This window comes from Barbatula barbatula (assembly GCF_947034865.1).
Source record: "Barbatula barbatula genome assembly, chromosome: 10".
Taxonomy (NCBI): domain Eukaryota; kingdom Metazoa; phylum Chordata; class Actinopteri; order Cypriniformes; family Nemacheilidae; genus Barbatula; species Barbatula barbatula.
In genome coordinates, this window is record NC_136773.1 from 3997715 (window position 1) to 4022778 (window position 25064).

Consider the following 25064-nt stretch of genomic DNA (forward strand, 5'->3'; position numbering starts at 1 on the left):
CTTATTGTTTCAGACTCGACTGCTTTATGTCGAATTCATTCATTGAAGGAGGCAGTCGCATTGAGACAATAGAGTGCGCACGACACTTCTGTGACAGTTTAGATGAAACTGTTCGGATTTCATGTGATAATATTGTACTCGTATTTCATTCACATACATACAAATAAAATTCAAGTGTCCAGTGAAACACGTCAAATAAAATATAATATTCTGAAAATATACTAAAATATAATATTCTGACCCGGAAATATAATAAATCAAAGTGCTTTTATTTCTCATACAAGAAAGCCTGGTCAAATATTGTAACTATGAACATGATTTGGGTCATATGCAATCTTGTTTATTGTCTTTTCCGTTTTTTTAAATACCTCAACATATGGAGTGTTAACCTTCATATTTAAAATACAAAAATGTGACCTTATATAAAAAGAAGCATTACAATATTTGAATAAAATGAAGTCTAAAGAGACTTTAAAATACTGTAGAAGATACTGTAAACCAAGATTACAGTGAAAATAAATCTTGAATATATGGACATATATTTTGACATTCTGTATGAATCACATGCATATTAAGCCAAAAATGTAATTTTTTTAAACGGGCTGTGTCCGAAATCTCCCCCCTGTGTCATTCGCTATTCCCAACATTCGTTCACTGTATAGTCCACTTTGAGAAGCGGGTGAAAACGAGTAAATTCGGACACTCGGTGCCCTGGAAGCGCTTGCGGGCGCCATCTTCTGCCGAGACGCGGCAATTCATTGTGCGCGAGCCACACGATAGATGGCTAGCAGCTAGCCGCGAATGTATACATCGGTTATTATTATCATGCGATTGAACAAGTGGACTCAATAATGTCCACTGTGAATTCGGACACCACTTAAAATGGATGTCCACTCAAATAGTGGGGTATACGGGGCTATTTCGGTCACCCTCATTAGAAAATACCTGACAACATTTGAGTAATACAACGTGGAGAACTAACATAAACAACAACAAAACTTTTAAACTAGTTTGATCAAATAAAAGTATTTCAGGCATTTTGGCAAGCTGTAGAAATGTCTCTTCAAATCTCTGTCATTGAAAGTTTTGACCAGTAGGCTAATGTTGAGTATAGTGAGATTAACTCAAACTTGAGGTTTGTTCAGTGCAAACACTTTTATGTGGTGGGGCTCCGACAGCATCCTCCTCCTGAAACAGAAACAATTTCAATTAATGTATTAAATCAAGACTTCATTTTTCATTTCCAGCATGCATCTATATAAAGACAGATGTACCTGAGCAGACAGAGACAACACGTCTTCTTTAATGAGAGTCGGGGGCTCATCTGTCACTTCACTGTTAGTTGTTGATGTCTCTAAATATAAGGACTGATCATTAGAAGCATAAAAACCTTTCAGAATCTTATCTCGAGTCTCATAAATCGACGTCAGGAATATGTCTGGATCATTTTTACACGAAAAATCTAAAGTGTTATTGTAATGTAAGTAGTGACAATATGCTCATCTGTCAAAAATGCCACAAAAAAAATCAAGGAATAAGACCATTTATTGAAATTTTGCACCCACCTTGTGTTGTGATAGATTATGTGAGGCTTTGATAGTTACAATAAAGATTAAGATTTATTGAAGCTTGTTTCACCTCTCTCAGCGTCCATAGTCTCTTGACCCAGGGTGGGAGGCTGGGAATCCTCAGTGCGGAAGTAAGGCACATGGGACGGGCTCACAGCTTCGCTGACCTGCTGTGGACTTGAGTTGCCACTGCTGTCCACTTTTGTGTTAGACTGATAGACATCCGACAGGAAACTCTGGTTACTGTTGTCATCTGTAAGAATGACAGAACTTGAGTCTTAAATGTAAATGTGAGAATTATAATTGTATTTTGTTTTCAAAATATGCACACTACACGGAAATGCAAAGGCCGTAATAAAGGTAACCAGAGCACAACACAGGTTGGGGATGTTTAGAACTGTTTACAGAGGAAATATCGCGCTTCCTTGTCTCTGACATGAAGTCTTACATAAACATCTCATGATATATCTCGTGTCACCTTGAAAATCCAGTAGCACTGAACGGGCATTTTCCAACACCACATCTGTAGGAAAACCCTTCAGTTCTCTCCCTGCTGTACCTGTCCCTTTAGGCTTGTAAATCTACAGAGAAAGTTATTTTGACTATGAACACATTCCTTTATCTGCACCAGGGATATTTGGGTAATATAAACTGTTATGTTTCCCACAAACCTTTTTAGTGTCTGTAACAGGGACCCATTTGAAAATCCGTAGGGATGTGTCGCCCACTGTAACCCACTTCTTTTCCCTTAAAGAAGCATATGAGAGAACACACATATATACATATATTATATATCTCTACAAATAGTTATATAATACCAATGACACTTCTTACACGCCCACGCGCTGTATACGCCAAGCCTCATTGGTTTACCCGCTTGTCTGTCACGTAATGCTATGACGTAACCTTCCCCGCTACCCTGAAGTTTATTTTCGTAACGCTGAACAGAAACTTCTCTCTGAAAATATCCAACTTACCACCGACGAACCCTTTCAATTGCCGCCATTACTTTTTTAATATCATCTTTGGCTCGGCTGCGCGTCTCCGCTCGCACGGATCGCCCCGACATTTTAACAGGTTTTTTTAGTTTGCCAATGTCAAGATCTGCCTTTTCTTGCCTGTCCTCCGTCTGCAACTTGATCTCGCACCCTGTCGTCGTGTTCTCGCGAGATGTCATAGCGCGCCACTGGCACAGCCTCTTTGACACCAACAAGTATACATAATTGAAAGCACAAGATGACTGTACAACGTTAAAAAAAGGTGTTACGTTTATGCAATTTCCCAACAAAAACACTATTTAACATTTGCAGATGCAAGTGCCATGCTTAGTTATTCAGCTCAATTTCCCATCATTTATATATTAACATATTGAATAAAAGAGTAAACTCAAGTTTTTTATTCACACCAGTGATTATATACGTAGGCTTCTTTAGCCAAAATAACGCATGCACAGAATACGATATGAAATGTTTTTAGGCAGAAAATAAGCAGATTCTCAAAACATCACTTTTATCAAGGCATCTTCATCTTGTATGATCCTATAAATTTTGAGAAGGATTTATTTTCATTCGACAATATAAAGGCGCGACGGTGTTATTCGACCTGCGTGAATAGCACCACACCACCTTTCAACAACCTTAATAGATCAAACAAGTTTATTCTAGTTAAACCATAGAACTCCACTGCAGCGATGAATACACAACACCCTCCTCTACGCTCTCATCCTTTCCCGTCTCGCTGGGCTTCTTAGGAGAGCAAAGCAACACCGTTTTTTTCACGTTAGAGCCCAGTCGAGCTATAGCCAGAATATCAGAGAGCGGCAACTGTTCATCCATGGACATGCACAATGCAATGTAATGAGCGTGATAACGCAGAGGATCACCTGGGAACAATAAACATTTTGACTGTTACTTGAGTCATACTTTAAATTCCCTGTTTCATTCAGTTTGTCTTGAATGCACAAGAATGTGTCTGTAATGAACATACCTGGATATACCAAGAAGTCTCCTCCAAACTTCCCTGCGGAGGTCAGGTTATAGCCTTTACTTCTCAAATCCCTGTATACATGGAATCGAATTTCCAAACGTTCATCTCTAGGCATTGGCCAGTCTGTGGAAAGAAAACTACGCTCATGTGGGCAGTGGCTGAAGCCGGCCCGGGCAGTAGAAAGCTGGATTGCCATAGCTGACCGTGGAAAAATGAAAGCTTGGTCCAGGGCATTAAGACGATCTCGGACTGCATTTCCAGAATCATCAGTTTCTGTCGGATCATAATCAAACAGTACTGACACAGTCACAAGCACAGCAATCTTGTTTTTAGTACACTCGTGATGAACTACACCTGTGGTTACTCTTGTGTGAACACAATGACAATTGACAATCATTAGTTTGATATTTGTTTTTACATGTGGCTCAACTATCCAAACACATTCTTGGTCTCATCTATACTGTATATGATTTTATTTTGATAATTGAAGATTGACAGTATTTGTTTGTCAATAGATCACACACCATTCTCTTTCTCTTGCATTATTCTCCTCAGCACAGTCTTCTTGTCCTCCAGGGCCAGAGTGCACTGCTCTTTATAACTGCTCTCCAGCGCTGACTCGTACTGTCTCGCCGCCTGTGAATGGATCTCTTCATCTTCACAGTTCAACTGAAGACAATAAGGATGAAACAGACGGGATGTCACTCCCACAATACCGCTACATAAAGAAATATAAAAAAAAACAGGTAGATACAGTGTGTTGAACAGGCATGAGATGCAGATAGATAGACAGAGACCTGAGTGTGCGGTGATGCTGCAGCATTGGTCGTCTCCTCCAGCATCATCGCCTCCTCCTGCATCAGCTCCAGAGGTCTCCCCAGCCGCACATTCTGCCGAGGCTGACGGGCCAGAGAGCCCACAAGAGCCCCGATCACACCCGCACCTCGACACCTCTTTATATCTGACACCTTCCACAGCAAAGGTGTGGAGCCACAAAAACTGATGTCAATGACATCGTCTCCTGTCGACTGATCCTCACCACCAGCACCCACATCTTCCTTTAGTTCCATATCCAATCAGGGGGCCTGCATGGTTAAAATGCCCAAACTGCTAAAATAAGATACTGTATGCAAATTTACAATACAAAAAAAATTAAACAAAGTTTTACAGGTTTTAAACCCTTTCTTTTACAGTAGGAGTCAGTAAAGAGTCATATAGTCATAAAATAAGAAGCTTGAACTGATTTCCACATTCACACACTGACAATTATTCACATTTTTAATGTTAATCGTTCATTACAATAATAATATGAATAATAATGTTTATTTATATTAATTATAACTAATTATAATTATATTATTTTCATGCTGGTTTTAGATCAGCTTGAGGCCACTTGGCTGACAAATAAAGGGGTGAAACCATCAAGTGAACTCATAGGGCCGGTTTCACAGACAAGGCTTAGCTTAAGCAAGGACTATGCCTTAGTTACATTAGGATATTTAAGTCACTTTTATACAAATGCCTTAGAAAAACATTACTGGTGTGTGTGCATCTCGAGACAAAACACTGATATACACTCACCTAAAGGATTACTAGGAACTCTTGTTCAATTTCTCATTAATGCAATTATCTAATCAACCAATCACATGGCAGTTGCTTCAATGCATGTGTGTTCCTGGTCAAGACAATCTCCTGAATCCAAGAATGGGAAAGAAAGGTGATTTAAGCAATTTTGAGCGTGGCATGGTGGTTGGTGCCAGACGGGCTGGTCTGAGTATTTCACAATCTGCTCAGCATAGGCCCCTTAGTGCCAATTGGGCATCGTTTAAATGCCACGGCCTACCTGAGCATTGTTTCTGACCATGTCCATCCCTTTTAGACCACCATTTACCCATCCTCTGATGGCTACTTAAAGCAGGATAATGCACCATGTCACAAAGCTCGAATCATTTCAAATTGGTTTCTTGAACATGACAATGAGTTCACTGTACTAAAATGGCCCCCACAGTCACCAGATCTCAACCCAATAGAGCATCTTTGGGATGTGGTGGAACGGGAGCTTCGTGCCCTGGATGTGCATCCCACAAATCTCCATTAACTGCAAGATGCTATCCTATCAATATGGGCCAACATTTCTAAAGAATGCTTTCAGCACCTTGTTGAATCAATGCCACGTAGAATTAATGCAGTTCTGAAGGCGAAAGAGGGTCAAACACAGTATTAGTATGGTTTTCCTAATAATTCTTTAGGGGAGTGTATTTTCAGATATTTCAGAGCAAATTATTTATTTTCAGACAAATAGATCGAACACCCATTACTTTATATTTTTTTTTGTTCTGTTGAATAAGACATTTGTCACAAAATAAGACATTTTGAAGAATGTTGGACAGCAAACAGTTCTGGGGCACTTTTGACAACCAATGGTAGTCAATGGGTGTTGAGATCTGTTTGGTTATGAACATCAGAACAAATAAATGTATACACATTTGGAACAACTCGAAGGTGAGAAAATGACGATCGAATTTTCATTTTTAAGAAGTATCCATTTATCCCTTAAACTAAATCTAAAGTTTTAAAATACTCTATGATTGTGCCACTGAGAAAAACTAACACATTTACAAAACTCAAATACAGCTGCTTTAAAGTTTATGCAACAGTGTGATTTATTTCAAACTCTTACCGATAAGAAACAGGTGGAAAGCAGTCCTCCCTGAATCCACATGAGATCCTCCACAGAACTGTAGAGAGGGTCAGGTGAATGAGTTTCGACCAGCTCACATTTCTGCACAAAAAAATATATATGATGCACGTTGGTGTAAATTAAGCGTAAAAACACTCAAGCTTAATTATAACACTATTAGCACAATATTTATTTCGGCTTTCATCTGTGCGATGTGTTTTGCGATACAATGCACCACAAAGCGTGTGTATGTGTGCAAATGTTTCTTCAAATATCATTGTCATTAAAGGGTACGGATGAATGCATTGTGTACCACAGGCTACAACTGAAGACAGATCAAACCTCGTCTTTGCAAATCAAAATTAGCTTATAATATGGCCATATGTTACGTAGATTACTTTCTTTAAATAAGAGATAACACTGGATTTAATACAGATAGGTGCGTGACCAGTTAGATCATAAAGTAAGCGAACTTTCACTCTTGCCTCTATATCCCTGATCTACCCGTCACTCTTGCTAAATATATCCGCATTACATGAATAAGACATTTGCTAGAAAGCGTTATTTCACAATGCTGAAATCTTACCAGGAAAGACTGAAAATAACTAACATTTAAAAACACTCACAACACATGGGTTTATGTGGGCTCACTTCCTTTTAATATCCACGTGACTACAAACTACAGCCAACCCTTCTTCATTTATTTAATTGGCGGCTCGCATCCTTAAACGTTGGAATAGCGCCATCTGATGGCGCAGAGTCGTGTCTTCACTTACTTGCGCTTATATTTTTGTGAGAAAAAAACGAAGAAATGTATTTAAAAACATGGAATAAAGATGCACATATTGTTAACACATCCATTGATACATTTTATTAAGTATAAACAAATATTAAAAATGATCAAAGATTATAACAAAGTACATCCTTGATGATATGTACATATGTATTTATTTAATATTATGTAGGCCTATACACATTTTAATTAATACCTCTGCCTTGAAATACCTAGAGCGTACAATCAGATAGCAAAAAAAACCTCATGATAAACATTGGGTGGAATGAAAAAGTCTGACAGTCCAAGGGGTCTCCTGCACAAACTCAAGAAAATAAACAGGTAAAACGCTGTATTTAACACTGATTTCATGATATTCAATGATCAATTACTACAAAAAAATTACTTTTGACAAAAAGTACGGATGACAATCCCATTTCCTCCGTAATTTAAACAAAGGACTTCTGAGCTGCCGTGGAAAGACTCATGAAACAGTGAGAGGAGCTGAACATCCAGTCCGCACCAGCAGACAAGCCTTCAGTACAAACCTTCATTAACGCCACCTCACACACCTAGAGAACAAGTGGCAAAAACATGCAATACGAACATTTAGAAGACACCACATTTCATTGAATATATGATATGAAAGTATGGTGGTGCAAAGACCATAAAGCTACCCACAAGGCTCATTCCGTCTTTTCAAATCCTGCAGTATTATGCACGTCTGTGGGGTAGAGAGTCCAGGTGCACGCTTAACTTCATCTCATTTTCCAGAATCTGGACCAGCTGCTGCATGGAGGGCAGGTGGCCTGACTGAAGCTTTGACCACACAGGGACATCTGTGAGCACACAAACAAACATCGCAAGATCAGTTTCTCATTGTTGTCTTAAATTCAAAATGAATATGTTATAAAAATAAACAGCATGTAGTTTCAGTTATAAGAAAACTGTACAACATTCTTTGGATAACATCATGTCTTACCATTCAGTGTGATTTCAAAGGCGCCAGTTGACATACACTGGTTTTCGATCATGTTGCTAAGAAAGAACACCATCATGCAGGCATATATCTTCAAAAAACATGACAAACTAATGAAATGGACATAAATCATACATAACTCAAACTTGCACAATGACATTCACAAAATATAGGGCTGCACGATTAATCGAAAAGAAAATAGCACGCAATTAGGCGGTTGACTGCAATGTTTTATGTGCAGTTTGTCAATGAAATACTGTCAAATGCAGCTGCATCCGAAAGCCAGAGGGGCTCTCGCACAGAATGTCAATGCTCCACATTAAGATAAACCACAGGAAATGCTGTCTTCCTATCTGCATTTGGCATCTTTCTATCACTGTTTTTCAGCCGCTATTAGATAATTTAATGATAATCTAAAATCTTTTATTTTATTTTGCCTTGTTGGGCAAGAACTGTCGAGCTTGTGCAGAGGCTGCAGCTTTTGCGAGAGGGGAACTGGAATCCCCTGGTTAGGCCTGGTTTCCCTCTGAGGTTTCTTTTCTCCTCCAATGGACTTTGGTTTCCTCGCCATCGCTTGCATACTGTTTTGCACTGTTTGCCTGGCCGGGGGGGCTGCTAGAATTTTATAGTGTTGTTTAATTAACACTGCATATAGGAATTTATATTCTGTCTGATATTTGACTTATACTTTGACTTTCATAATCTTATTTGCTTACAGTCAATGATTTCTTGTACAGCTTCGTAACAATGAAAATTGTAAAAAGTGCTATATAAATAAAACTGACTTGACTTGTTTTTCAAGCCTCCTCGGGTATTTTCATGATAATAAAGTATATTTATAACGAAGATTTTGACAGGTGTAGCTTTTTAAACGTGCAGTGCTTACAGATGGAGCAGTATTTCCCACATATCCCAGAGCTGTACTTTACAAACAAGCTGCGCACAAAGCATAATCTCAGCCTTTATGATTTCACAATCGCGATAGCCACATCGATTCAATCGCGATGTATCGTGCAGCCCTACAAAAAAAGGAAATTTTATAAGAATTTTTAATATATTTTACGTTAAAAAAACAGTGTTTTTCTACACCAGCAGAATCATTCTAACCTTATTTTCTTGTGCCCAAAGCCAGACCCCTGGAGCCTCCATACGGAAGAATGCAAAAGGATTCTTACCCAGGATAATTAAACCAATGACTACAAGTTTAAAGACAGAGAGGAAAGAAGCGGTGTGCCTGAAAAAACATAAGGCAGAAGAGACAAATATAGTTTAAATCTACAAAAAAAACAGCGAAAGACATCTTATAAAGACATTCACAGCTAATGTTTTAGGTATGATCACTCACCTGTACATGGGCTGTGGCAAGAAGTTTTCTGCCTCTATGCGGATGTCTGGGTACCTCTGGATGAGACCACCAGTGTACTCTTCAAACACCCGCCTGTATCCTCAGGATACACTGCAAAGTAGGTAATAACGGACACATCATCAAAACATTAAACACTTCGAGTTTAGGATATTTCCCTTAACCCGGAAATCATTTCTGGAAGGAGCTCTTTTAATTGTATTACATGTTTTGATACTACTACACCCTTACAAATATAATATTACTAAACATTTTCGATATATATTTAAAGCAAAATATCTGCTACAAAGGTCAATAAACTGTAGTAATACCAACACAAGAGTACGTAAGTGTTGTATAAGTGAAAATATGAATAATCATTCCAGGACACGGTTTTAGGATTTAATATCAAAACGTCCAGAATACGGTGAATACAGATTACTTGTTTGTGTGAAAGTTTAGATGTCTTCAGAGGTTAGGCCAAATAACCGAAGCACGTAAGTAGATCAACAAAACGTATAAAATCCCACTGAATCCTTTAAATGCACATGGTCAAAGTACAGCAGCAGTTAAAATTGCTGCTGTCAACCAATAATGCACACGCGCGCTGACCGGATATTTATTTTTCTTTGCTTACCAAATCTGAAACTTTAAGAGTGGCATTCCAGTATACTGCATTTTCATCTTTTTAACACTGCCGTTGTCTGCTGTGGCTTGATAAACAGACAGTACACAAACCAGCAAAAACGATAAACACCGCGTCTCCATACCGCACAAGTCCGCACACACCTGACCCGAACACACCCGGAACTTTTCAACACAACAGGATTTCAAAGTAAAAGCTAACCTTCGAACGGTCTTTCGAGATAAAAGCCCTTTCTAATTAAAATAAAATGCTTAAACTGTAAAACTGACACGTACTGATTCTAAACGAGCAAAAACATGTTTTTTGACAGGTCGTTTGACGCACACGAATATTTTTGTAACAGTTTTGTATTCATTTGTTCATTTCCCGGGATGCAAACTCATCAGGGTGAAAACAGCTGCGAGACCCCCAATGCTATGAGACCCCCCAACCCCAATGCTGTAATATAGCATACATATTTACACTCACCTAAAGGATTATTAGGAACACCATACTAATACGGTGTTTGATCCCCTTTCGCCTTCAGAACTGCATTAGTTCTACGTGGCATTGATTTAACAAGGTGCTGAAAGCATTCTTGAGATATGTTGGCCCATATTGATAGCATAGTATCTTGCAGTTGATGGAGATTTGTGGGATGCACATCCAGGGCACGAAGCTCCCGTTACACCATATCCCATAGATGCTCTATTGGGTTGAGATCTGATGACTGTGGGGGCCATTTTAGTACAGTGAACTCATTATCATGTTCAAGAAACCAATTTGAAATGATTCGAGCTTTGTGATATGGTGCATTATCCTGCTGGAAGTAGCCATCAGAGGATGGGTACATGGTGGTCATAAAGGGATGGACATGGTCAGAAACAATGCTCAGGTAGGCCGTGGCATTTAAACGATGCCCAATTGGCACTAAGGGGCCAAAGTGTGCCAAGAAAACATCCCCCACACCATTACACCACCACCACCAGCCTGCACAGTGGTAACTAGGCATGATGGATCCATGTTCTCATTCTGTTTACGCCAAATTCTGACTCTACCATCTGAATGTCTCAACAGAAATCGAGACTCATCAGACCAGGCAACATTTTTCCAGTCTTCAAATGTCCAATCGTTGGTGAGCTCGTGCAAATTGTAGCCTCTTTTTCCTATTTGTAGTGGAGATGAGTGGTACCCGATGGGGTCTTCTGCTGTTGTAGCCCATCCGCCTCAAGGTTGTGCGTGTTGTGGCTTCACAAATGCTTTGCTGCATACCTCGGTTGTAACAAGTGGATATTTCAGTCAAAGGTGCTCTTCTATCAGCTTGAATCAGTCGGCCCATTCTCCTCTGACCTCTAGCATCCATCCATCCATTTTCTTCCGCTTATCCGGGGCCGGGTCGCGGGGGCAGCAGTCTAAGCAGAGATGCCCAGACATCCCTCACCCTAGACACTTCCTCCAGCTCTTCCGGGGGGACACCGAGGCGTTCCCAGGCCAGCCGGGAGACATAGTCCCACCAGCGTGTCCTAGGTCTTCCCCGGGGTCTCCTCCCGGTCGGACGGGCCTGGAACACCTTCCGAGGAAGGCGTCCAGTAGGCATCCGTAACAGATGCCCAAGCCACCTCAGCTGACCCCTCTCGATGTGGAGGAGCAGCGGCTCTACTCTGAGCTCCTCGCGGGTGACCGAGCTTCTCACCCTATCTCTAAGGGATCGCCCAGCCACCCTGCGGAGGAAGCTCATTTCAGCCGCCTGTATCCGGGATCTTGTCCTTTCGGTCATGACCCAAAGCTCATGACCATAGGTGAGAGTAGGAACGTAGATTGACCGGTAAATTGAGAGCTTCGCCTTGCGGCTCAGCTCTTTCTTCACCACGACGGACCAGTACATCGACCGCATTACTGCAGAAGCTGCACCGATCCGTCTGTCAATCTCCCGTTCCCTCCTCCCCTCACTCGTGAACAAGACCCCGAGATACTTAAACTCCTCCACTTGAGGAAGGAACTCTCCACCAACCTGAAGTGGGCAAGCCACCCTTTTCCGACTGAGGACCATGGCCTCGGATTTGGAGGTACTGATTTTCATTCCAGCCGCTTCACACTCTGCTGTAAACCGTCCCAGTGCATGCTGAAGGTCCTGGTTTGAAGGGGCCAACACGACGACATCATCCGCAAATAGCAGAGACGAGATCGTGTGGTCCCCAAACCTGACACCCTCCGGCCCCCGGCTGCGCCTAGAAATTCTGTCCATAAAAATTACGAACAGAACCGGTGACAAAGGGCAGCCCTGCCGGAGTCCGACATGCACTGGGAACAGGTCCGACTTACTGCCTTAGCCTTAGCAAAGGACCACAGACCCCATACTCCCGAAGCACCCTCCACAGGATGCCGCGAGGGACACAGTCGAATGCTTTCTCCAAATCCACAAAACACATGTGGATTGGTTGAGCAAACTCCCATGCACCCTCCAGCACCCTGTAGAGGGTGTAGAGCTGGTCCAGCGTTCCACGGCCTGGACGAAAACCACACTGTTCCTCCTGAATCCGAGGTTCTACTATCGGCCGTATTCTCCTCTCCAGTACCCTGGCATAGACTTTCCCGGGAAGGCTGAGAAGTGTGATCCCCCTGTAGTTGGAACACACCCTCCGGTCCCCCTTCTTAAAAAGAGGGACCACCACCCCGGTCTGCCATCCCAGAGGCACTGTCCCCGACCGCCACGCGATGCTGCAGAGGCGTGTCAACCAAGACAGCCCCACAACATCCAGAGACTTGAGGTACTCAGGGCGAATCTCATCCACCCCTGGTGCCCTGCCACTGAGGAGTTTCTTGACTACCTCAGTGACTTCGGCTTGGGTGATGGACGAGTCCACCTCTGAGCCCTCAGCCTCTGCTTCCTCAATGGAGGACGTGACGGTGGGATTGAGGAGATCCTCGAAGTACTCCTTCCACCGACCGACGACATCCCCAGTTGAGGTCAACAGCCTCCCACCTCCACTGTAAACAGCGTTGGTAGGGCACTGTTTCCCTCTCCTGAGGCGCCGGACGGTTTGCCAGAATCTCTTCGAGGCCAGTCGATAGTCCTTCTCCATGGCCTCACCAAACTCCTCCCAGGCCCGAGTTTTTGCCTCCAGAACCACCCGGGCAGCAGTCCGCTTGGCCTGCCGGTACCTGTCAGCTGCCTCAGGAGTCCCACAAGCCAACCAGGCCCGATAAGACTCCTTCTTCAGCTTGACGGTTTCCCTTACTTCCGGTGTCCACCACCGGGTTCGGGGATTCCCGCCTCGCCAGGCACCGGAGACCTTACGGCCACAGGACTCAATGTCTCCAGCCTCCCTCGGGATCTGGTTGAAGCTCTGCCGGAGGTGGGAGTTAAAGATCTCTCTGCCAGGAGACTCGGCCAGGCGTTCCCAGCAGACCCTTACAGTACGTTTGGGTCTGCCGAGTCTGTCCAGCTTCCTCTCCTGCCATCGGATCCAACTCACCACCAGGTGGTGATCAGTTGACAGCTCCGCCCCTCTCTTAACCCGAGTGTCCAAAACATATGGTCGCAGGTCAGATGAAACGACCACAAAGTCGATCATCGACCTGCGGCCTAGGGTGTCCTGGTGCCACGTGCACTGATGGACACCCTTATGCTTGAACATGGTGTTCGTTATAGACAAACTGTGACTAGCACAGAAGTCCAATAACTGAACACCGCTCGGGTTCAGATCAGGGGGGCCGTTCCTCCCAATCACGCCCCTCCAGGTGTCACTGTCGTTGCCGACATGGGCGTTGAGGTCCCCCAGTAGGACGACGGAGTCCCCAGTCGGAGCACTTTCCAGCACCCCTCCCAGAGACTCCAAGAAGGTCGGGTACTCTGCACTGCCGTTCGGCCCGTAGGCACAAACAACAGTGAGAGACCTAACCCCGACCCGTAGGCGCAGGGAAACGACCCTCTCGTTCACCGGGGTAAACTCCAACACATGGCGGGAGAGCTGGGGGGCTATAAGCAGACCCACACCAGCCCGCCGCCTCTCACCATGGGCAACTCCAGAGTGATGAAGTGTCCATCCTCTCTCGAGGAGTGTGGTTCCAGAGCCCAAGCCATGCGTAGAGGTGATCCCGACTATCTCTAGTCGGAACCTCTCAACCTCCCGCACCATCTCAGGCTCCTTCCCCGCCAGCGAGGTGACATTCCACGTCCCTAGAGCTAGCTTCCGTGTCCAGGGATCGGGCTGTCGAGGCACTCTCCTCCGACTGCCGCCCGATCCACAATGCACCGACCCCCTATGGTCCCTCCCGCACGTGGTGAGCCCACGGGAAGGCGGCCCCACGTCGCTCCTTCGGGCTGAGCCCGGCCGGACCCCGTGGGGAAAGGCCCGGCCACCAGGCGCTCGCATACGAGCACCAACCCCGGGCCTGGCTCCAGGGTGGTGCCCCGGTTGCGCCATACCGGGCGACGTCACGGTCCTTGTTTTTGTAAACATCATATGGGGTTTTTGAACCACTCTTAGTCTGACCTCTAGCATCAACAAGGCATTTTCGCCCACAGGACTGCCGCATACTGGATGTTTTTCCCTTTTCACATCATTCTTTGTAAACATTGGAAATGGTTGTAAAAACCAGAAAATCCCAGTAACTGAGCAGAAGCTTTTGCTCAGTTACCCATTTTGATGTTTGTTTTTAGAAAGGAAGATCCAAACTTAGCCCATTATGTAACACCTAGCAGGGACAGTTAGGTTTAGATTTTTTATCCGTTGATATTTACTAGAATCCATCTGGCTATTGCCTAAAATATTATAATTTATATTATAACATTTTAAATTATTTTTATTTAATTTATGTCAATATTAATTAATACTATTCTTTTATTGTATAATAATTGTATTAAATAAACTAATTGTTTAATTATGTTGTATGTCAACTTTATTTAATAATTTGTTCAATGGGCCCGGTAACTTTGTCGAATTAATAGAAAGTGTATGGGACATCTAGCGGTTGAGCTTAATATCGCAGTCCAAAGATTATATAGTGTTGCCATATGACTACAATGATACACATGTTTGACTTTACAACTACAAGCACCAATTTCACTTTGCTCAGTTGAATTTAAAGAGATAGTTCACTCAAAAATAAACATTCTGTCATCATTTACTCACCCGTGTCATTTTAAACCTCTATGCCTTTCTTTCTATTGTAAAACACAAAAGAAGATATTTTGAAGAATGTTTTTAACAGAACACAGTTGGTCCCCGATTGTATGGGTACACAAAATGTCAATGGGGACCGACAGCTTTCCGCTACCAACATTATTCAAAATACCTAGTCATATTGGTTTGAAATGTCATGAGGGTGAATAAATTATGACAACATTTTTGTTTCTGGGTGAACTATCCCTTTAACAACATGGTAGTAGTAGGTCATCCAATGAAACAGTAGAGAGGTCAGTGTGGTTTTCGGCAGGGCAACATCTGTCCAGGCTTCTTGATGTCTTTAGCTGGGTCTCATTATAAACCTGAGCCTCGTCTTAAAGGCAGGGGGGAGGTGTTGCTGCGCTTTACAATACCTCTTTTAGCATTTCCCAGAAGTATAACCCTAAATAAAATTATTTTGAAATCATGGTACTTCATGTATCAACACCTAATACTAAGGATAACACATTTATTCTGGTTATTGTATATAGGCCTCCAGGGCACCACACAGATTTTTATTAGAGGTGGGTTCTTATCAGAAATAGAACTGGCCGTAGACAAGAGTCCTTGTCGTTGGTGACTTCGAACATCCATGTAAATGTGAAAAAAGTTCAAACAACAATTGAGAGTAGCAATAAGTCACTTTTTATTGAGTAAAAATCAGACATGAAGACGTGCAGACTGAGAGACAGTGAAACCGTCTGCATCCAACTGTAAAAAAAAATATGAAAATATTTTTTGCAGGGAGACCAATTTTCATTCACCAGTAGAGCATCTTAATTATTCCTATAGATGTGCAAAAGTTGTCGTCTTTCTTGAAAACATTTTTCATGTTTGTGTAACTAGTGATTCTCCCACCTTCTGAAAAAGGTTGCTTTTATAAATCAAAGCATTTCTCATTTGACATCAACGTTTAACTCATCTTTACACTGTAAATATGTAGTTTCATAACTTCTTAACATTTAAAACTAAAACAGCAAAATAACACGAGAGACATCAAAATAAGTAAAACAAACAAGCAGCAGCCATCATCAGCCACTTGAATCGGACAAATACGTCTGCAGTCTCGCAGAAATAACCTGATGGAGGTAAGAGTTCTCAGCGCCTGTGTCGACTGTGGCTTGAATGGCTGCTGGTGTGGTGCTTGCTTTTGTGAGAGCGTTCGTACGAGCGTGAGCGATCTCGCCGGTCGCGGTGATGCCCGCTGCGTTCATGCTTGTGCTTTTTCACCAGATCAGAGGATACTCTGTCCCGTTCCCTATCTCTCTCACGCTCTCGGTCCTTATCTCGGGGTTTGCTGACGGAGCGTGAGCGGCTGCGAGAGCGTTTCCTCTTGTGTCCGTGCCTGCTGTGTGAATGCAAGTCGTCCGAGCGCTGCTTTGATTTCAAGTGTGGCAGGAGTGGAGATGGAGGGCCTTGATTGGCATGTCGCCGTGGAGATGCACTGCGGCTGTGAGAGCGGCTTCGGGAACGAGAGCTGTAGGTGCCTGAGTGGCTGCGTCTGTTATTGTAACTGAAGGAGGAGAGCAATTTAGTACAGATACTCAAACTCAACCAATCAGAGATGAGCAAAGCAGTGTGAACCAGGACACTTACTGCCGTCTGGGAGAGCGTGATCTGGACCTTGATCTGGAACGACTTGCACTCCGGCTGTTCCGGCCTAATTTATTGTCCTTCCTGAGTCTGAGTAAAGGACAAGGGTGATGACTAAATGTACTTCAATTAAACGAAACAAACTTTTTTCATGTCTGAAAAACATACCCATTGTGTGGACTCTTGGAGCCCTGAGTTCGATCTTCTGTTTCCTTCTTCACGGCCTTAAGCGTCAGAGGGTTTGGAGATTTCTCATCTGCTTTTTTAACGTTAGGTGAACCTGACAGGAAGGATGAAAAGTTTATTTTTTGCTCGAAGGGCTTCTTAAGAGCCTTCATCATTCATGTAGGTTTCGTTTTAAATGTGACGCTTAATGAAGATGGGGATTTAGGGGTAGTTTATAAGAGAATTATGTGCATATTGGCTGCACAAACAAAGTGCACGTTTTTGAAAAATAAACGCACGTTTTATCTATGTAAAATGTCATCATACGTCATCAGTGACGCAGCGCTCTCATGTCCACTTTGTCAATATAGGGAAAATGGTGGACAATCAGCAACAATCAAACTTTTGTGCGGAACCGATAACAAGTTCGGTTCAGCTTTTACACGATGGAGGCAGCACATTGCCGGAGGGTCTGAAAGACGACACCATGGTTGCTCTCTTTCTTTAGGACAGGTATGTACATGCTTCGAGAAGAATTTAGTGGATTTAGTTTGTAATTGGTTAGGTAGATTTACGAAATATGTTCATGTGTTTGGAGGAGGCGTGGCTTTGAACAGCGACTCTCATAGAGGGTGGGATTATAATTTCAGTCCTAGCAGGCTAAAATTACACCTTTCCAAATCACCCACCCCACCTTTTTGTTCGATCTACAGGCATAAGCAAATTTACTGGAAACGCTTATGGCGGCCTACAGGACTGTGTGTTTGTGCTACGCAACATGCTTCTTAATGTTAAAATTGATTTCCTGCAACACCACGATCAGCAGAAACGCATTATTTTATATTCACCAGACTTCAAACACACATATTAGCTGTAAATTTCCGTTTTCTACTCCATCGTTGTTGTGCAAATTTACATATAAATCTTAAAAAGCTATAATAATAAGGTTCAAAGTGACAACATACATGGTTTGGATCCAGGAGAGAATCCACCAAGTGTGAGAGCAGGAGTACCATCAGGATTCAGCCCTTTGGCCTTTAGCTTGGCTTCTTGCAGTATCACCTTCCGCTTGTCCACCTCCTTCTCCAGCAATTCATAATTTGGCTAAAACACATAGGGAAAGCATAGGAGTTGAATAAAACTGAAAAATATAGATCTGCAGGTCATTTCTTCTAACAGGTGCAGTTACATGTCAAAGGCAACAATAAATGAGCTGCAGTAATACTGATGCTCACTTGAAAACACACCACTGATAACTAATAGGGCAATGAGCACTCCCTCCCAACGGCTCTGGGGGGGGAGGGATGGTGAAGTGAAACAGGTCTAACCTTCTTTCTGGTGTAGAGTTTCAGAGTGGTTATACAGATATCTTTGATCTCCTCTTCCGTAGCACCAAACAGCAAATACCAGTGTGGCCGTGTTGGTAGCATTATCTGAAAGAGAGGAATCGTGTGAGAAAATTAGTAAGAACATCACAAAAGAAAAAACCAGACCAGAAAATGAACTTGTACCTGCAGCACTCGGGCAGCGAGGAAAATGCAGGCACAGGCGATGGTCTCGGCTTGAAATCTCACAAACACATTGGTGCGAAGGCTGTCGTTCATGTAATCCCTGCAACACAAGAGTTGAACCACAACATTGCAATCTGCCCAAGTGGCTTGATCTTTATCTGCAGCCTCCATTTAATATACGAGGCTTCTCACATGATGCAGAAAGACCAAACAAATACATGGAGGCTTGAGTTTAACTTTGCCCTTTTCCTCTCTGTGTCTCATGTACCCCTGTCGTTTGATACCAGAGCATGCATGCGATGTGGACAGGCACACATACAGTGCACACCTGTGCACATAGACAAGCTTGTGAGGTGAAGGACGGGGAGGTTTTTCAAGTACTGAACAGACTGTCCTTGAGTACATGCAAAACAAAAAGCACAATTCGCTTCAGCCAAATTCTGTTTTACTAATGGCTGGGAAACCAGTAGTATCTAGAAATAACGTTAAACTTTCCATCATGAAGCACATGAGGGTGTAAAATGGAAACAAACTGGAATCTGAATTCTGAAGGCAGCGGGAAGGTAGCACAGATGACTGCATGCAACTCATGACACAGAATGGCATGCGAGGCACATGGGGACCAGTCAAAGTGGGACCGAGGCCATTTTAAAATCAGCTTTTCAGAAAACGAACAAACACAGATTTTCTGCATTATAAGACTAGTCGGCTAGACAAAAATCTTAAGACTTCGCTTTGACAGCCAGATATGGGATGTAAATGCTCTGAGAAAAGCAAACAGACAGACGGGACCCAAACCTCTGCTTGTCATCATCACAAATGAAGCAAAAAAGCAAAGACTACATTATGTACTGCACAAGAATACAAACACACTAGCTACTAGTGATGTATACTGCAGCTCCAAGACCCCATGAAATATCCAGACCAGTGGTTTCCTTTTCTATGTTAAAGTACTTGCTAAGAAGTTTATTATTTATGAGTTATTTTGAGTGCGATCCATTGCATACAAATGTATTGACAGTGTACATACTATTTAAGGTATGCAGGCTATGTTTGGCTATGTCATGACCTGTTAGTTGTTATTGGCAATATTTGAGCAGGGCATTCTCATTCCAAAGAACATTTTTGTGGACAAAAAATGTATACGCCCATACCAAAAAGATAACACATCAATAGTTGATCTATGTTGTAGGAAGAAAAGAGTAAAAGACTGACTAAAGTTAATTCGGACCACTTTCAAACACAGATTCGTGGCAAACGCTCTCTTTTTAATTTCATGGGGTCTTTGTAACATTCAATTCATGTGAAAGTCATAGACTGAGCAGGAGAAAGTTCCTCTAGGACTGCTCAAACCAACACATTTTTAAGAATGATTCATCTCCTACGTTAAGTCCATACCTCAGCAGTAAGAATAAAAAAAATGGAAAGAATCTTATGTTTATCTATTCAAATCTAGGTTTTAGAGATTAATCAGAGAAGTGCAAAATACTAGGCTTTAAAACAACCTTTGAAAGGTGAAACCAAAATTAAAAGAGGAGATAAAACTTGAGACAAAGCAAAACAAAAAATACAAATCCTTTTGAACAACCCCAAGAAAACAAGATGCTGCTGGCAGCTGGGAAAGGCCCCCTTCAGTGATTCTCGGGCAGAGAGCTCTCACTGGATTGGCTGTCTCGAGAAGGGCAGCCAATGGGGGGAGATTCCTGAGGTCATGTGGTTGGAGGAGCAGAGTTCAGAGGTTCTTTATGACACTTACCATCATGGACTACCCTTTAATCAAAGAGTAGAGAGAAAGGACAGAGTTAAACCAAGCTCTCTGTTTGCTTGAAGTAAATCACAGCCATGAACAAGAGATTTAAAACAGCTGCCACACACAAACACGCATGAGCCAAGAATCAATCCATCCATCAGATAAAGGGACAGGAACGTTACAGGCAGAGGGTTCTTTACTGGTCTAGACTCCAAATGCATAACTCGTGTCTACTCACCAGGCTGTCTGGACCAGCGTTTGGTTCTTCTCACATTCAAGGACTTGTAGGTACATGACTATAATCTGATAAGACAGAAAACTGCATGTCAGGCTGACAAATGCCTTAAAAAAACAGAACTTAAAAAGCACAACCTTTAAATGTGAGGTGCGAACGTACCTTGTGTGGATGTTTGACGTGTACGCAGAAGCCTAGTTCCTTCAGTATGCGGCGTTCAGCTTTGATCACCTGGTTTTTGGTGTTTATGTAGTTCTGATCAAGTATCAATGGGCTCAGAGTCCTGATTCGTGAAGGAACGAAAAGAAAATGTTTTCCCCGACCCAAAAACTACTCAAGACAATGAAAGTGCCTTGTGTTTGCCTTATTTACAATTCAAATCATTTATTTTTCCCTTCAACCAACTAAGGCAACAGGTCCAGTTTTTGTAGACTCCTGTAACTTCAGTGTAAGACTTTTAGTTCTGGCACAAGTGACGAAAAAACTGCACCTCACCACATCACAGCTTCAACAGAAAATAAATATGTTTTTGCAAGAAACACACCAGAACCATCATCAAAGGAACTAACCAGAGCAATTCTAAAGACAAAAGGCACCGGAACACAAAATGACAAAACTGTGGAGAATTTCTCTCAAATCCTGCCTAATGAAGATCTGAATGCTCGTACCAGTGCGGCAAGTACTCTTCAATACTTCTATTTTAGTGTCGGGTCACATATACGCCATGAGATCTTGTTGACACTATTTACAGTATAAGCTCATGTTGAACTAATTTTGCAGAGTCATGTTCCAACTATAATTACCCCAAAACACAAACATGCTTATTGATGTGCTTCAAAGGTAACAATGCAAGCGTCTCTAAACACCTTCATAACATTAACAGAAAAACTGATATCCAAAAACAAGAATGCCTATTAAACATTGCTCAATTATAAACAAATCTGACTACCTTCTAATATTCCTGCTGCAAAAATTGCTATCATGAAACAATTTTCCAAGCATTTATTGTTCAAATATCATATACTTCAGTTAAGGGACCTAACAGATGTAACAGTCTGCTTTTCAACACACTATTGCTATGAAAATAAATTTAAGAGAATAGGAAATGGAATCGGTTTATAATTTAGGAAACAATCTCCTAAACATTTTCATTTACACTGCAATGTCCACAAAAATATTTTGCAAAACATCAAAAATAACATCTAAAGTTGAATAAAACAGCCCATTATATCTGTACTAAACAACATGGTTAGTACTTTCCGGTTAAAGCATCGACAAACATGATCTAACGTGGATACCAATGACTTTTCAAACCATATAAGATCTAACATTAATTTGTGAATTTAATCAAAGAGTGTGAAACGACTAGTTTAAGTAACTTAGATCTAATAGGCTACCCTAAATACAGCATATGCTCAATGTGTAACCCCTGACAGGCCCTCTCATGTGAACAAACTCTTGTGTGATATTTCTGTGACAGCCATGACGTGTGTGGTGAGGTGTCTTTCTTGATAAAACAAAAATTTGGATCATCACCTGCGCCGGCAGAGACAATAAGTTTAAACTGAGATACAGGAGTCACTCAGACACTTCGGACCAGCGGCCAACCTGTCGATCCCCGATTTCCAGTGACCGCTTTCAGACCACTGGCTTCTCCCGGGGGAGGGGGGGAAGCGACACCTCGCTCACTGTTGCCATGCCGACTGCATCATCTCTACGTACCATTCCACATCACCCAGGCATTGGTAAATGTAGCTGGTCGCTGTTAGTTGGTTGCAAGGGAAAAAAGAATTCAAGTTAATAACGTGGCCTTGGTTTTAAATGAACAAGTTTTCCTTGTTATCCTCTTTCATTTAGGTTATAGACTAAGTCAAATTTAGACTAGCCAATAATTCCAACAATATAACCCAATTGTTTTGTAACCGATCAAGGTTACGTTTTCGAGCAGTTTGAAGGCATTTTACTTGCGCAGGTATTCAGAAGACTATATCCTGCGGTTACTACCAATTTATGACTGATGAAGAAACTGAAAAGCTTTAAAATGGTTTAGAATACATAAAGCAAACAAAAGGGCACTCAAATGAAGACATTGTATCGACAACAAACAGAAGCGCACAGACAACTCACAGTTAATATCTTTAAGTATACCTGAATCATTTACAATTTGAAATGATGACGTCAAATGTTGTTAAAAAAAATCAAATTTGTTAAGGTGGTAGGTTGCTTGCACGGGAAAACGAACAGAGAAGCACTGCGAGAATGAGCCATGCTTACTTTTTGCCTCGGAGCTGCCTTAAATGATGAAAGACGTTGATGACGTCTCGTATCCGCCGAGGGGCTTCTTCGATCTTTGAGGCCAGGTTAACACAGGCCATGGCGACAATCTAGTAACATGGGCAAAAGGCAAGAAGAGCTGTCAAAACACCAATGAAAGCAAGTCTCAAACATTAGTTTATTGACTAATATTGTATTAATAAGCCTGTTAGGGCCTTATCTATAACAATAAAGCCTGCCAGAGTACATATTTTAATTCTTTTTACTATCATTACGGCCCAATTGTGGGTGTACCATATTTGCTTATCCTGTTCCCATAAAAACACATTCCGCTAAATAATCAGACAGCATCTTAGGCGCAACTTTAACATGCATTTGACGTAGCAAAAATACCGCCCAGTTAGGTAGCTCACTAGTATAACGTTACAATTGCTTCATACAGAGCGACACGACATGTTTTGGTTGGTCTCAACGCACTGCCGGTTGCCCAAACAACATGGCTGCCATCCGCATTGCTAAAATGTGGTTTGAGTCGGTGTCTTACCTCAAAACTGTGTTTCACGAAGGATTTTGAGTAGAAGAAGCGATGAAAAAGCACTTGACCTGTCGCCATGGCAACCTGTAACGAAGAATAGTGATTCAAGGAAATTTGTCATAAACGCTCCTGTTTTGACTTTAAAAATCAAATGCCGCCATTTTGTTTTTGTCTACTAGGCGGTCTGTCGCCGATAACGAACTACGTAAAACCCACCGTTACTTAGCAGTTATTGCACTTTATGACCAACGCTGACATCCAATTTATATACAGTAAATTATCTTAACCCAGATAAACTCTGGTTGATTTTGTTTGGCTATAATTTAATTTGGCAGACGTTACATAACCACCACACCACTGATTTAACAAAGTCGACCTGTCAATGTTATGGCGGCAATTTATTAAAGACATTTCATGGTCGTCGTTCATCTGAACGGAGGCTATATTTACCTGCGGCAGGCGTAGCAGGATACCGGCGGACTGGATTAGCTCGCAGCCCAGGATCCGCAGGTAGGTCTCGGTTTCCAGGTCTAGGCCATCCAGCATAGACGGGGTCGACGAGAGTTTTTCATCCGGGATTAAGGAATTATCTATGGCGAGGAAGACTTCGGCATAAACTTTATCGCCTATTAATATGCCCTCGCTATTAGCGGGCGCGTTTGTGGCAGGACCGCTGGCCATAGATGCCTCCATAATCGGTGCCAGCCAAGGATGTTCTAGACTCGGTACGTAGAAATAAGCTTATAACTAGAGCGGACAACAGAACACAGAAGGTCATCGAGTCGTTGAGCTGGTCGCTGATTGGTGGAGAGATGGTTCATGTGACACGATATGAGCCAATTGCTTACGCAAAACTGTTACTTTTTTCAACAGTGGCAAAATATGACCAATCGCAGAGAAGTGAAACCAATAGAGATTGAATTAGATTTAGTTTACGTCCCAGAGCCCGTAAAACAAAAGCAAAGGGACGCGATGATAATTTATTTGTACACTTTAGTCATCCTACTAGTTACACGGAGGTAGTAGCGAAAAGAACAATAACCAAGAGGCTAAGAAACGCTATTATAACTATAACGTTTATTTTTTGGAGACCGTGGTGTGCCCCCTAGCGACGGATTTTGTCTAATCACCTCATGAAAGTGACAGTTTCAAGTGTGTTTATACGAAGGAACGTTTGACGAACATGTTTTGAATTCATCCGCACCAGTAAAACCTAAAGTAGAGCAACATATATATGTATGATATAAATAAATACAGAATAACATCCACGGTATAACACACATACACATTTTCAGGATAATATATAATAGGTCGTTGAGTCAGTCCATGCATTGCTATGATATTGAAAATGTATTTTAAGAGTAGATACGTTCCGTACGGAAGCCGTATGGGTACGGTAAGGGTTTACTGGTATTCTTAATTGTATTTTTCATACTATTTACATACATTTGTGTCTATTTTATGACGTACTAATGACGTGTGATTATACGAGAAGTCTTACTGACGTCAATGACAGGAATTGAAATCAGTGCTTCGTACATATCAATCCGCTGTGACATTTTAGTACAGTCGGCATGTAACGTGAATCGTTTGTAATGAATCGAATCATTGCAAATGGTTCACCTTTTAAAAGCGGCCGTAACGCCGCACGCTGGCAGGCCAACGCGCGTAACTGCAACATTTATCAGCAATTGTTTAGCGTTTTCCTGTTTTTGTCCTATTTGCTCAGAAGCAGTGGTTCATAACGAATTATTCAAAAAGAACTCGAAGCTTTGAGACAGCTAGAAGAGATACAATATAGATCAGTAAATCCCAACCATTTTTACTTCAAGGCCTGCTTGTCCACAACAACATTTGAAGACCCTCTGCCCAGTTTACCAA

The 25064-nt window shown here is 42.1% G+C and overlaps 4 protein-coding genes across 9 annotated transcripts; all 4 read right to left on the minus strand.

Annotated features, from left to right (window-relative positions):
* Positions 1-324: 324 nt before the first annotated feature.
* bcl7bb (BAF chromatin remodeling complex subunit BCL7B b) lies at positions 325-2745 on the minus strand (the record flags this gene model as incomplete). The annotated part of the gene is made up of 6 exons (XM_079465830.1): positions 325-1188; positions 1275-1354; positions 1639-1821; positions 2047-2149; positions 2240-2315; positions 2546-2745. 6 exons carry the CDS (start codon positions 2743-2745, stop codon positions 1120-1122), a joined length of 711 nt encoding a protein of 236 aa, XP_079321956.1. The 3' UTR covers positions 325-1119.
* Positions 2570-6957, minus strand: tsen34 (TSEN34 tRNA splicing endonuclease subunit). 6 transcript variants are annotated; one of them, XM_079465823.1, is made up of 6 exons: positions 6861-6957; positions 6235-6336; positions 4352-4661; positions 4079-4223; positions 3555-3827; positions 2570-3450 (listed from the first exon to the last, which is right to left on the minus strand). In XM_079465823.1, exons 3-6 carry the CDS (start codon positions 4622-4624, stop codon positions 3233-3235), a joined length of 909 nt encoding a protein of 302 aa, XP_079321949.1. In that variant the 5' UTR covers positions 4625-4661; positions 6235-6336; positions 6861-6957; the 3' UTR covers positions 2570-3232. The 6 variants fall into 6 exon arrangements, with proteins under 6 accessions (XP_079321949.1, XP_079321950.1, XP_079321951.1 ...); XM_079465824.1 differs by having other exon boundaries at positions 2601-3450; positions 4352-4639; positions 6861-6932; XM_079465825.1 differs by having other exon boundaries at positions 2752-3450; positions 6821-6900.
* Positions 6958-7090: 133 nt separating this feature from the next.
* On the minus strand, positions 7091-10172 carry selenot1b (selenoprotein T, 1b). The gene is made up of 6 exons (XM_079465831.1): positions 9965-10172; positions 9331-9441; positions 9093-9219; positions 7989-8076; positions 7688-7845; positions 7091-7578 (listed from the first exon to the last, which is right to left on the minus strand). The coding sequence occupies exons 1-5, from the start codon at positions 10093-10095 to the stop codon at positions 7721-7723; spliced, it is 582 nt and encodes a 193-aa protein (XP_079321957.1). The 5' UTR covers positions 10096-10172; the 3' UTR covers positions 7091-7578; positions 7688-7720.
* A 5577-nt stretch (positions 10173-15749) lies between these two features.
* ccnl1a (cyclin L1a) lies at positions 15750-23986 on the minus strand. The gene is made up of 11 exons (XM_079465266.1): positions 23634-23986; positions 23193-23267; positions 22649-22758; positions 20537-20657; positions 20378-20442; positions 18390-18489; positions 18207-18311; positions 17844-17982; positions 16882-16993; positions 16717-16803; positions 15750-16633 (listed from the first exon to the last, which is right to left on the minus strand). The coding sequence occupies exons 1-11, from the start codon at positions 23874-23876 to the stop codon at positions 16219-16221; spliced, it is 1572 nt and encodes a 523-aa protein (XP_079321392.1). The 5' UTR covers positions 23877-23986; the 3' UTR covers positions 15750-16218.
* Positions 23987-25064: the final 1078 nt, after the last annotated feature.